Source organism: Lipotes vexillifer, unplaced genomic scaffold, assembly GCF_000442215.2.
Source record: "Lipotes vexillifer unplaced genomic scaffold, Lipotes_vexillifer_v1.1 scaffold664, whole genome shotgun sequence".
Lineage (NCBI taxonomy): Eukaryota > Metazoa > Chordata > Mammalia > Artiodactyla > Lipotidae > Lipotes > Lipotes vexillifer.
The window spans coordinates 1,491,531-1,505,628 of record NW_006782421.1 but is presented as its reverse complement, the minus strand read 5'-3'; the positions used below and the strand labels follow the sequence as shown (position 1 = coordinate 1,505,628).

The window sequence follows — 14,098 nt, the reverse complement described above, 5'->3', positions numbered from 1 at the left end:
GGGGGGGGGGGGGGGGGGACAGCCTGTGTGATCCTGTAAGGGCTTGGAGTGTTTGCAGAATGGCAGGGAGTTCACTGGTGGGGCATGGTCATCTGTGCACGTGTGTGCGTGTGCGTGCGTGTGTGTGCGTAGGGAGCTCAGAAGGCAAAGACCTTGGCAGGCCGGCCTAACTTTGGGTTTGGATCCTGTCCTGTGGCAGTGGGCGGTGGAGACAGGAAGTGATGTGCGGAGCTTTGTACTTGGGACATCTCTGGTGCCAGTGAGGACTGAAGCAGGGAGAGTTAGGGTGAGTCGGCGGTGGGGAGGGCTTGCTCTGAGAGAGCAGCGGTGAGAATAGGCACACAGGCAGGTTCTGAGACCTTTCTGAGCGTTTGTTGCTGTGTTGGCTCACGGGGCTTAGCGAATGGGGACGGCGGAGGGGAAGGAGTCAGTGTGAAACAGCGAGGAGGCCCCTGACAGTGATGGAGGTCTCGGCTGCAGGGAGGACGGTCAGCGCTTCTGACGCGGGAGCGAGCACGTGAGGATGTGCTCCCGAGGAGGCGAGTTGGGCGGTGGAGGGAAGAGCATATGCCGTTTTCCTCCCAGGAGGAGGTGAGCTTCCCACGTGGAGAGTCAGCGGAGCTGCAACGGCTTAGGGGCTTGGAGAGGGCTGGTAAAAGTTTCAGGGCTGCCTTGCGGACGGCGAAATGGGAGAAAACGGAGGATTCCGGTCGGACCTCAGGGCGGTGCCCGTTTTCTCCAGCAGACCCTCAGCTGAGGAGCGAAGGACGGTGTCGAGCGGTCGATGTCGTGCGGAGTAGGGAGGAAAAGAGGCCGATCGGCCGGAGGGCATTTTGGTGGGCGGCAGCGATGCCGGGGGAGCGCTGCGTCCGGTCCGCTGGTGGGGGCCTCATAAGAGGGGCATTGCGGGCGGGCTTGCGAGAGCCGTGGCTGGGAGCGGTAGCGTGGACGTCAGAGACTGCTTCCCTTCCCGGCACGGCTGCCTGCCGGAGCGGCGGGAAGAGTCTCGAGTGGGGGATGTGGAGAGAGAGAGAGAGAGAGAGGGAGAGAGAGAGAGAAGCAGGCTGGGAAATGCTTATAGATTCCCTTCTTGAACTAGTCCAGGTGGGAGGGGTGATAACCCAGGAATGAAAATGCATGATACAGAGGATTTCATGGCTGGGGGGGGGGCGCGGGGGGGGGGGGGGGGGGGGGACAGCCTGTGTGATCCTGTAAGGGCTTGGAGTGTTTGCAGAATGGCAGGGAGTTCACTGGTGGGGCATGGTCATCTGTGCACGTGTGTGCGTGTGCGTGCGTGTGTGTGCGTAGGGAGCTCAGAAGGCAAAGACCTTGGCAGGCCGGCCTAACTTTGGGTTTGGATCCTGTCCTGTGGCAGTGGGCGGTGGAGACAGGAAGTGATGTGCGGAGCTTTGTACTTGGGACATCTCTGGTGCCAGTGAGGACTGAAGCAGGGAGAGTTAGGGTGAGTCGGCGGTGGGGAGGGCTTGCTCTGAGAGAGCAGCGGTGAGAATAGGCACACAGGCAGGTTCTGAGACCTTTCTGAGCGTTTGTTGCTGTGTTGGCTCACGGGGCTTAGCGAATGGGGACGGCGGAGGGGAAGGAGTCAGTGTGAAACAGCGAGGAGGCCCCTGACAGTGATGGAGGTCTCGGCTGCAGGGAGGACGGTCAGCGCTTCTGACGCGGGAGCGAGCACGTGAGGATGTGCTCCCGAGGAGGCGAGTTGGGCGGTGGAGGGAAGAGCATATGCCGTTTTCCTCCCAGGAGGAGGTGAGCTTCCCACGTGGAGAGTCAGCGGAGCTGCAACGGCTTAGGGGCTTGGAGAGGGCTGGTAAAAGTTTCAGGGCTGCCTTGCGGACGGCGAAATGGGAGAAAACGGAGGATTCCGGTCGGACCTCAGGGCGGTGCCCGTTTTCTCCAGCAGACCCTCAGCTGAGGAGCGAAGGACGGTGTCGAGCGGTCGATGTCGTGCGGAGTAGGGAGGAAAAGAGGCCGATCGGCCGGAGGGCATTTTGGTGGGCGGCAGCGATGCCGGGGGAGCGCTGCGTCCGGTCCGCTGGTGGGGGCCTCATAAGAGGGGCATTGCGGGCGGGCTTGCGAGAGCCGTGGCTGGGAGCGGTAGCGTGGACGTCAGAGACTGCTTCCCTTCCCGGCACGGCTGCCTGCCGGAGCGGCGGGAAGATCCCCGGCAGGGCGCGCCGGCCCCCCGAGGGAGCCGCCGGCCCACCGCCGCGGGCTGCGAGGGACGGCCGGCGGCCGGACGCAGAGGGGCCGGGTCCAGGGCCTTCCGCGCAGGGGCTGCTGGTGTTGAGGTGGGCGCCCTGGTGAACGTTAGGGGCCCGCTGAGCAGAGGGAGGGCGTCTGTGGAGCAGGGCCGCCGCCGAGGCACACCGGCGCCTTTCCCCAAACGTGTGGTTTGTAAACCGGCCAAATGACAAATTGGGGACCGTGCTTAGCGTGGAGATGGTGCGCATCCTTACCAAGGCATTTCGAACCTGAGAGGAACATGTGGACTGTTGGGTATATTTTTAACGTAAGAAATTTTGTCAGAAGCTCTGTGTCTGAGTTTGGGGGTCCACCCCCTTCATTTCCAGTGGTTTTCTTCCTGATTAGGAAGAAGTACGAGGACCAGCATTTTACGTTTCTTGATGGAAGTTAAACATTTTACATTTACGTACGGTTAAAATCGCTTTCTTGGTGTGCAGTGTGATGAATTTTTACACAGACTCAGAACGGGTTTTTATGACCTCGGGCGCAGAAGGCGCGGGACAGTCGCAGCGCCCCGTGCTAACCCAGTGCGCCACCGAGCTGTTCTGTGTCCCTGTAGCTTTTGCCTTTTCGGGGATGCCGTACGAGTGGGTGTCGTCGTACAGCACGCGGCCCTCCGGGAACGGCGCCTTGCGCGTCGCGTCCTCGCGCATGGACGCTCACCCGTGTGGGGGGGCCTGTGGGCGCTTCCTTCCGCTTTCTGCCCGAGCGCTGTTTCGTTGTGTGGCGAGGCCACGGCGGTTTATCCATTTCCCGGGGGAGGGACACGTGGGTGTTTCCAGGGTTTGGTGGCTACAGAAGAAGAAAGCTGCTAGAAACATTACATCCGGGTTTCATTGCGAATAGAGATTTTGCTTCTTCTGAATAAATGCCCAAGGGGGGATTTCTGGCTCCTCCACTAAGGGTATGTTTAACTGGGTGGGCGATGGCTAACCTGTCTTCCGGAGTGGCTGCACCGCTCTGTGTACCTCCCAGCAGTGCGTGAGAAGGCCTCTCGCTCTGTGCCCTCAGCAGCTTTGGTGTTGTTTGCCTTTTTAATTTTAGCTGTCCTAATAGGCAGGTAGTGATATCTCATTGTGGTTTTAATTTGCATTTCTCTAATGATTAATGGTGTTAAGCATCTTTTTCACGCGCTTACTTCTCAACTGTACATCTTCTTTGGCAAAGGAACTAATTTTTTTTGCTGATTACTTTTATTGGGTTGTTTGTTTTCTTATGGTTTAGTTTTAAAAGTTCTTTATGTATTCTTGATATAGGTCCTTTCTGAGGTAAATGATTTGCAGTATTTTCTCCCAGGCTGTAGCTTATCTTTTCAACTCCTGGAAAGAGTTTTTTGCAGAACAGAAATTTTTCATTTTGTTACAGCCCAATATATCAATTTTTTCTTTTACAGGTAGTGCTTTTAGTGTTATATCTAAGAAATCCTTGACCCCAAGTCATGAAGATTTTCGTCTATGTTTTCTTCTAAGAGTTTTATAGTTTTACATTTTACACTTAAGTCTGTTATTTATTTTGAGTTAATTTTTGTATACAGAGTGAGGTTATTTGTTTAAATCTATTTATGCATATGGATCCCCAATTGTTACAGCATCATTTGTTGTAAACACTATCATTCCTCCATGAATTGTACCTTTGTCGAGTGTCAGTTGTCCACATTTGTGCTGGTCAGTTTCTGGACTCTCTAGTTTGTTCCATTGGTCTGTGTGTCTTATCCTTTCACCAATACCACATTGTCTTGACTACTGTAGTTTTATAATATGCATCTTAAATCAGGTAAAATGTTAGTCTTCCAAACTTGTTCTTCTTTTTCAGGATTGTTTCTGCTATTCTCATTCCTTTAACTTTCCACGTAAATTTTAGAATCAGCTTGTATATATCTACAAAGAATACTGCTGGGATTTTGATTGGAATTGCATTAAATCTATAGATCAATTTGGGGGTATTTAATACTACCTTTGATCTCTTTCATGAGTTTTGTAGTTTTCAGCATACAGATCTTAATATTTTAATTTTAAATCTCTTACAGGCTGACTTATGGAAATGGGAAGCGAAGAAGAAAAATGGGAGAAGCTGGATGCGGAATTTGATCACTTTGTGGTAGATATGAAGCCCTTTGTTCTAAAATTACCTCATAGGTCAGGTAAGATTATGTTTGAAAATTACGTTCTTAAAATTAATTTTTTTCTTTGTATTATTTAGTCAAACCCATGAACTTTCCAAATGAAAAGTGGATTCATTTAATAACAGTTTTCATCTTAAGCTGATAAAGGATTGTTTACCTTTAGCTGTTGGAGGGTAAACAGAAATTTAGTCATGGTGAACTACTGAACTCTGGAAAGGTACTATTACTGTGAGACCACTTCTCACAGGTCATGAGCTTAAATTGCATGGGTCTTTAAAGTTAGCTGTAACTGTTTTTTCCTGCGTCTTTTTCCTCCTACCATGAAGATGGTTCCTCTTTCAGGAGCCTACTGTCCACCTGTCTCTGACCCTTTTGTTTATCAAAGCAGAAAGGAATCTGTTAGTCTTACATGCTCATTGGTTGACTGACTAAAATCAAGTGTGAATGCGTTTTTGTTGGCATCTTGTCTGCAATTCCTAACCTTTTCTCCTCTGTGAGTCTTTGTCTCAAGTAAAAAAAGGTTTATCAGAGAGCAGTTGAAGAGAGGTTGAGGGGCAGGGAAGACCCTCTGAGTCATAGTAGGCGTAAGGCTGGCCGTAAAGGTAAATCTGATTTGGGAGCTTTTGTGAGGAGGGTTCGGAGTGGGACCAGGAGACCGGCTTTTACCCCAATGTTGTCCAGGTTCCCTGTTGCTGTGAGGTGTCTGAGTCAACTTCATATTCAACATGAGGAGCCGACTCAGTGTTAGATCTTTATTCCAGGGAGCTGCACTGGGAAAAGGGAGCGCAGTGTATGAGTTATGCATTCTGTGGTCACCCATCGTACCAGGCAGGGCCTGCAGCCTGTCCGAGTCCAGGGTGGCTTGGCATGGTCTTCCCTTCACGCCTCTTCCTCTGCCTTCTTCTCTTGCCTTGTTGGATGGTAACCTCTTCTTTCTTCCTCTGCTTTTCTTAAAATGAATATTTCCTGTCCCGTGGCTCATTCACGATTAGTTGAATTAGTATTTAATGATATTTCTATACTGTGTCCTCTTCTGATACTCACTGCCTTTTTTTCCTTCTTGTCTTAGATGTGCTGATTAGCATAAGTGTATATTAAAATCTCTCATTATAAATGTACTTCAGACTATCCTCATATTTCATCTTCTTTTTTTTTAAAGATGCAGTATCACTTTTTAAAAATTAATTAATTAATTAATTTTTGGCTGCATTGGGTCTTTGTTGCTGCACGTGGGCTTTCTCTAGTTGGGGCGAGTGGGAGCTGCTCTTGCTTGTGGCGTGTGGGCTTTTTGGGGTGGCTTCTCATTGTGGTGGCTTCTCTTGTGGAGCACGAGCGCTAGGTGCGCGGGCTTCAGTAGTTGTGACTCGCGGGCTCTAGAGCGCAGTCTCAGTAGTTGTGGTGCACGGGCTTAGTTGCTCCACGGCATGTGGGATCTTCCCGGACCAGGGCTCGAACCCGTGACCCCTGCATTGGCAGGCAGATTCTTAACCACTGCGCCACCAGGGAAGTCCCTTATCTTCTTTTAAAAAGGGATTTGGGGTACATAGAATTAGATTAATTGTAATCTTTGGTTCATGACTCATTGTCAGTATGTATTGGTATATCCCTGACCCTCTTTTATGTAATTAATACATCATGAATGCTCAGAAACTCACATCCCAGTCAAGAACCTGAACATTCATAATAACTTAAATTTCATTATAGTTAAATTCTACTTTTGATAATGGTTTTCGCCATTCTTTTAAATAGAGGAATTAATTTTTTTCATTAGCCAAATTGTTGTACTAAGTTCTATTCATTGACTATTATATGGATTTCAGTTTGCTGCAGGGCATATAAAAATATAGTTTGAAAAACTGTTTGCTTAAGTTTATCAGTTTTAGTTTGTATTTTCTTTTTGCACAAAGTACACCAGATATTTCAAGAAGTTTGTTTTGTGATTATATAATTTTCAAAGCTAAAAATACAAAAGTTATTTAGAGACTACCTTTCATACGTGTAGTGATAAATCCAGTATGAGCAAAGTGGTAAATCTGCCCCAGGGAATTTTGTAGGTAAAACAATAAATGAATGTGACCTTTAGAAACTAAGACATTGAAGCAGATTTATGATTTGTGTTAGATATATAATCCTCAAATTGAGTTAGACTGATAAAAGATTAATGTCAAAATGGTTTTCCTGAGACCTAAAAACAATTCTGTGTCGTGGTAAGATAAGATAGTCAATAGGTCATTATATGTGGATTAAACTGTGCTACATTTTTAAGGTAGCTTTTAAAGGGATCATTATTTTTCAAAATTACATGTAAATATGTAACCCTCAATTGTTTTTAGAGAGGTTAAAAGAAATTCCTAAATAAATCATCCACAAATCCCTGAAGATTACCAGTTTAATAAATAAAACATTTGAGATTCAATTTTAGATTAGGTTTAAAATGCTAAATAAGATTGCATTCTCTCTCTCTCGGTTTGTGTAATGAGAATTACAGAAAGATTTTTCAACACAACTGAAATTATTTTAGAGATGGTTTAACAGCAACTTTTTTTTTTTTTTTAAACATCTTTATTGGGGTATAATTGCTTTACAGTGGTGTGTGAGATTCTGCTTTATAACAAAGTGAATCAGTTATACGTATACATATGTTCCCATATCTCTTCCCTCTTGCGTCTCCCTGCCTCCCACCCTCCCTATCCCACCCCTCCAGGCGGTCACAAAGCACCGAGCTGATCTCTCTGTGCTTTGCGAACAGCAACATTTTTGTCTCAGATTTATTTGGTAGCAATCCTGAGATCTTATTACTAGTTTAAAGTTAAACTCTAGACCAGGGTAGGTTGGCAAACTGTAGCTCCTGGGCCACATCCAGGCTGCTGCCTTTTTTGTAAAGTTTTATTAGAAAACAGCCATAACCATTTGGTGACGTGTGGTGTGAATGGTGTGCGGTTGCTTTCATGCTACAGCGGCAGAGTTGTGTAGATATCATATGGCTGCAAAACCTAAAATATTCGCTGTCAGCCAGCCCCTGCTGCAGACTAGAGCAGATGTTTTATGGGTCTTTAATGTAATGTTTTATTTTCTGAAAACTCAAGTGTCTAACAGCTCCTATGTATTTCTAGAGCGGCAGAGGTGTGCACTTTGGATTAGAAAACTGTGTGAGCCTTCAGGAACAGGAGCAGGGGTCACAGGCAGGAGGAATCGGAATCTGTACGCAAAGCTCTTACTACACATGCTCAGGCGAGGGGCTCTCGAGGGCCCTTTCACCCACCGCCCTGAGCCAGGGACGCTGAAAACTTTACCTTCATACATGGTAGGTGTCTTTGACCAAAAGATGCATTCGTTTGTTTCTCTAAAAGTGTCAATTTATCATCCCATTTGGGAATGGTCATATTATTAAGCTACAAGTCCTAGAAAATATGTTAGCTAAAACTATTTTTTTGCTCCCTGATTCAGTTTTTTTCCACCTTGAATGGAAATCAGATATTGAGCTCTAATGGGACCATACTTAATTGATTTAGTCATCCTGCAGTATTCTACAATATTTCGAAAAACATTAAAATGAATTTTTAAATATTGAGCCTTAATTTCCCACTGATTTTCACTGGATTATTTAATAATTTATGGATGTCAGTAAATTCTAGTTTATTAAGCTCTTCTTTACGTATTAATGTAACGAGAGGTTGGAGTGAATTACTTTTTTTTAAGTTTTTTAAAAAAATTTATTTATTTTTTATTTATTTAGTTTTGGCTGCGTTAGGTCTTCGTTGCTGCGCGTGGGCTTTCTCTAGTTGCAGCGAGCGGGGGCTACTCTTCGTTGTGGTGTGTGGGCTTCTCATTGTGGTGGCTTCTTTGGTTGCAGAGCACGGGCTCTAGGTGCACGGGCTTCAGTAGCTGTGGCACGTGGGCTCAGTAGTTGTGGCTTGCGGGCTCTAGAGCACAGACTCAGTAGTTGTGGTTCATGGGCTTAGTTTCTCTGCTGCATGTGGGATCTTCCCAGACCATTGTGTCCCCTGCATTGGAAGGCGGATTCTTGTTTTGTTTTTTTTATTATTTTTTGGCTGTGTTGGGTCTTTGTTGCTGCACGTGGGCTTTCTCTAGTTGCGGCGAGTGGGAGCTTCTCTTCCTTGCGGTGCGCGGGCTTCTCATTGCTGTGGCTTCTCTTCTTGCAGAGCACGGGCTCTAGGCGCCCGGGCTTCAGTAGTTGTGGCGTGTGGGTTCAGTAGTTGTGCCTCACGGGCTCTAGAGCGCAGGCTCAGTAGTTGTGGTGCACGGGCTTAGTTGCTTCGCGGCATGTGGGATCTTCCTGGACCAGGGCTTGAATAACATCTTTATTGGGGTATAATTGCTTTACAATGGTGTGTTAGTTTCTGCTTTATAACAGAGTGAATCAGTTATACATATACATATGTTCCCATATCTCTTCCCTCTTTGTCTCCCTCCCTGCCACCCTCCCGATCCCACCCATCCAGATAGCCACAAAGAACCGAGCCGGTTTCCCTGTGCCATGCGGCTGCTTCCCACTGGCTATCTACCTTACGTTTGTTAGTATATATATGTCCATGTCTCTCTCTCGCCCTATCACACCTCATCCTTCCCCCTCCCCATATCCTCAAGTCTGTTCTCCAGTAGGTCTGTGCCTTTATTCCTGTTTTACCCCTAGGTTCTTCCTAACATTTTTTTTTTCTTAAATTCCATATATATGTGTCAGCACATGGTATTTGTCCTTCTCTCTCTGACTTACTTCACTCTGTATGACAGACTCTAGGTCTATCCACCTCATTACAAATAGCTCAATTTCGTTTCTTTTTATGGCTGAGTAATATTCCATTGTATATATGTGCCACATCTTCTTTATCCATTCATCCGACGATGGGCACTTAGGTTGTTTCCATCTCCGGGCTATTGTAAATAGAGCTGCAGTGAACATTTTGGTACATGACTCTTTCTGAATTCTGGTTTCCTCAGGGTATATACCTAGTAGTGGGATTGCCGGGTCATATGGTAGTTCTATTTGTAGTTTTTTAAGGAACCTCCATACTGTTCTCCATAGTGGCTGAACCATTTCACATTCCCACCAGCAGTGCAAGAGTGTTCCTTTTCTCCACACCCTCTCCCATCTATTCTTAATGACTGAAGGTAGAACATTTTCTGAAACACATTCAGATGTTGAAATATGAGTGTATTGTATCATGCTTTCCCTTTCACACTCATTTTATGGAATTGTAGGAAAGGGCTTTATTTTACTAATGTTAATAATGTAAAGGCCTAGAGACCTATCTTGGATTTTTCATCTAGCTTGTGGGATACTGCAGGATGACTAGAAATTTTGATTTCTGATTTTTATTGATTGTGCTTTCTCTGCCTACTGATTTGGGGTGTGTGTGTGTGTGTGTGTGTGTGTGTGTGTGTGTGCAGAGTAGTTAATGATCACAGAAAGAAATAGGAGGGCACATGATTTAAAAAGAACTTTTCACTTATCTTTTCATACAGCTAATATTCCTTTTGTAATATAAATCATTATTATCAGATGTATCTGTCATGTAATTTTATCATTTATCAGATTTCTTATAGAGCACAACATAAGTAAAATGTAAATAAGTTATCCATTTTATGTATTTTAATATTTCATTGAATGATACATTTTTATATATTTTTATGTAATTGAATTTGAGTATTTGAAAGGTTGTCACTAAACTTGATGGAAATCTTAACTGATTATCTCATATAGTACATTTTGAAAGAATAATTTTTCTAATTTTTAAAAATCAGTCCATCTATTTTGATGAACCAAATCCAGCACAAGCCAAAGGATTGTCCAGCCCAGAAGGATTACCAGACTGGGTGATGGGCGAGCTGGGGAACGGTGAGCACAGATTCAGCGAGTCACGGACGCTTTCTTCTGGAGAAGATTGCTCTTTGGTACAGTCGCCGACCCATGTCCAGAGGTACGCCATGAACTTGGGGTTTCAAGTGTGTTTCATTATTTAGCCCATCTTTGGAACTGGTTAATACATTCCATTTTTCCATGTTTTTTTTTATGGTAAGCAGTGGGTTTACTTTATATTTTTGCTATGAAGTTGAGGGCTATGAAGGAATGTTGTATAGGTAAAATAACAGTTTTGCTTTTCCATTTATTGTATATTCAAGATTATATTATGTTTTTAGCTGCTTTTTGGATATATGTTAAATATTTCTATCTAGTCCACTGCTTGGAAAGTGGTGCCTGAAAATCTTTAAATGACACAGTTCTCTGTTTTCCTTTATGACAAGCATGAATTAAGAACATTTCACTGACTTCAACCAAATATAACATCCTCCATATCCATCTTGAAGCTTATTCTTGAATTTCTGTCCTTTCCCCCTCATTGAACAGTATTCGTTTTGATTTAATAAAATAATGAATGCAAACATAAACCCTATTAAATTGTGCTTTCTTACTAGAGTACTAAGCTTAAATAGGATTTTTAGTACAAATAAAAGTGACCTTCTAAGTTTTTTAAGTACACAATAAAACAGTTGTTGTTGTAGTGTAACTTTTGGCCTTTAGGACGGATAGATTTAAATTGGACTTTTATCAGATTTTGAGTTTTACCTTTGGCACTGTTCCCTGAAATGTTAAAATATTGGACAGTGTCAATTCATACATCACTCCTCACCATTCTCTTGGTAATTTTAATTTTTGAAATTTGAATAGGTTAACAATGTAATCTTTTCTGCTATAATTTTTTTTGGTTTATTCCTTAAAAGATACAGAAATCTTATTAGTAATTTGAAGTGTCTTCGTAGTTGATATAGTCTGGTTATGTTTTTCAGACCTCAGGTATTATGGTGGAAAAGAACACGTGGACAGAAAGCAAGAGATCCAGTCCATATGAAATTTTTTTATTAGAAAGGGGAAACAAATTAATATGGAACAGGAAGAGGTGATATAATTAAGGACATGTTTTGGAAGAGTGAAAAGGAATGAGTAGATGAGTCCATAGCAGGTGGTGTTAAATACTAATTTTTGCCTTCCTAGGAGATTTAGAAGCAGAAGAGGTGTGACTGGAATTTTTGTTAGCTGTGTAGCAGTAAGTTGGGGTGTAAGGAGATTGTGGTCTCATTACAGAGACTGAGGCAGGGACAGTGTTCTTCCTGTCTGCACGGTATTTCCAGTGCCTGGCCCCGGGTGGGCACCTGTGACGAACGGCATGAGTCTTAGTTTTTGGTGATGAGTGCCTACACGAGTCAGTGAATGGGCTGTTAGGCACTGCCACACATTGAATTTATTCTGGACACAGCCTCTTTGAGACAGGCATATTGTGGCAGAGAGAATGGCTCACAAGGATTTGCAAAAAGTACTGTTAGAAAAAGTTGAGGGAAGGATAAATTTTAGAAGAAGTTAAGAGATGTGTGGTTATGGGCTACAGAGATGCCCTGGTTGTGTCCTAACCTTTTTATATTTTTAACAATGCAATTAGTAAAGGCAATGAAGGAACTGGAAGAGGCAAGTCTCTTTCTAGTCAAGTGTTAGAATTTCACTAAGGCCAAGGCCAAGTAGGGCTGCAAAAACAAAACTTCTCAGGGGTATCTTTACTTACATGCTTCTCTTAACTTGATCTATTTAAAAATTTTAATTTGCATGTACATTAATTAACAGGTATTTGTAATTTTACGTACATGAAGGCACTTAAAAATAAAACTAACATTTACTTCATCTAAAGGCAATACAGTTGACTTAAGACCAGATACAAAATGTGTGAGATCAGATCAGTAGTGGTGGTGGAATCTATTGATGGTCTGTCTTCATATTTTTTTCTGAAGTTGTTCCTTTGCTCTGAGTGGTCATACTGTGCTGCTGAAAAAGTTAGAATCTGCTCGTGTTGACCTAATACATCTCTGTTCTGCAAGAAATTGTTTACAAAGTTTAAGAGCTTGTAATATTTGACACATGTATGTTTTTGTAGTGAATAATTTATTGTTACTTAGAACTGAAGTTTAATGCTGCCTCATAAATGTTACAACCACTTCAGCTTGTCCTTTGAACATCCTCTTTAATCTTAAAAGATTTTCCCCCTTAGTGTTTCTTTTTTGATCACTTTATAAAATCCTGCTTTACTTAGACCTTTTTGTATGTGAAGTATTTCTAATGGCATTTTAGATTATGCTGTTTGTGTCCTAGCCTTTTTATATTATTAAAGATGCAGAGTCCTTTTGAAGCCTCTTTGTTAGGACTCCCTATTCAATAGAGATGGCACCTTTCCTTTACCTTTATTCTTCCTGTAGGATATGGCATGTAGCCTCATTCTAGACACATTAGAAGTATTATGAGGTCATATTCTATCAGGCTTATTATCATGCTTTTTTCCACCACTTTTTTCCACCAAATACACAGTGCACACTAGTAAACTTAGCATTTCACTTCAGACAGTTTCAACACATAACTAGTCCTGTCCTGGTTTTATCCTTTGCTTTCCTTTTTCATAGTTCTTGGTGTAAGCTTATGTTATTAGCCATGGTTTATTTTAGAAAAACCACTTTCCAAATTGCCTTGCCATTTTATTAGAGATCTTTTATTGTATTTAAGGTCAAATAGCTGCTTCCTTTCTTGACAATGAAATACTTGAATTATATTTGAATCTGGAGCATGGTTTTACAAAATGTTACTAATGAGACCACAGACATAGATCTCCTGTCTGTACAGTTTGGTTAATTTCATTTAGACAACCATGAGATACATCCATATAAATTACTTCCCGGTCATCTTTCAGGTGCTTACCATTGAGAGATGGTAAAGATCCTAATTGTCTTTGTGGTACACAGAGTTCCAGGTGGCCCCGAGATCCTGCTCTGGGTGTTGATAGCCTTGTACGGTCCTTCCTCCTTCAGTGTGGGCAGGACCTGTGAGTGGCTTCTAACCAATAGAGTATGGCAGTGGTGATGGGCTGTCACGTCCATGAATACATTACGATACATAAGACTCTTCCCTGCTGGCAGACTGGCTCTAGAGGCTTGCTGTCTTCTCCTTGCTGGCTTGAAGAAGCAGGCTGCCGTGAATCCCATATGCAGAAGGAACGGAAGCTGCTGACAACCGTGACAATGGGGAAGCAGATTCTTCCCTCATTGAGTCTCCGGATGAGAACCCAGCTCTGGGCAAACCCTGATTGCAGCCTTGTGTGGCCTTAAGCAGAGGACTGAGCTCGGCTGCACCTGCACTTCCGACCCACAGAAACTATGAGAAAATGTATGTGTTGTTTAAAGCTGTTATGTCTGTGGTAATTGGTTATGCAGCAATAGATGACTGATACAGTTTTTGTCCTCATTTTAGAAAATTATACAGTCTATATATGATGCACGCTTTTTGTAAAAACCTCAGTGTAGAACTATGAAGGGTAAAAAGAGTCCTTCCCTCCATGTTCTTGCTTCACTTCCCTCATGAGAGGTAGTTGGCATCAACAATTTGGTGTGTATCATTCCATAGTGCACACATACCCACACGTATGTAATTAAAAATTATAGGGCGGGCTTCCCTGGTGGTGCAGTGGTTGAGAGCCTGCCTGCAGATGCAGGGGATACAGGTTCGTGCCCCGGTCCGGGAAGATCCCACATGCCGCGGAGCGGCTGGGCCCATGAGCCACGGCCACTGATCCTGCGCGTCCAGAGCCTGTGCTCCGCAACGGGAGAGGCCACAACAGTGGGAGGCCCGCGTACCGCCAAAAAAAAAAAAAAAAAAAATCA

General features: G+C 43.8%; 1 protein-coding gene across 2 annotated transcripts in view; it reads left to right on the top strand.

Moving 5' to 3' along the window:
* The window catches only part of CEP112 (centrosomal protein 112), a 432,986-nt gene that overhangs the window by 3,032 nt on the left and 415,856 nt on the right, over positions 1–14,098 (top strand). The window contains exons 2-5 of one of the 2 annotated variants that reach the window (XM_007455273.1): positions 4,292–4,405; positions 7,501–7,691; positions 10,151–10,326; positions 11,365–11,367. In XM_007455273.1, coding sequence (XP_007455335.1) covers positions 4,300–4,405; positions 7,501–7,691; positions 10,151–10,326; positions 11,365–11,367 — 476 coding nt within the window. In that variant the 5' untranslated portion in view covers positions 4,292–4,299. Of the gene's footprint in view, positions 1–4,291; positions 4,406–7,500; positions 7,692–10,150; positions 10,327–11,364; positions 11,368–14,098 lie in introns of those variants that run through there. The other variant, XM_007455274.1, reaches the window with a different exon arrangement.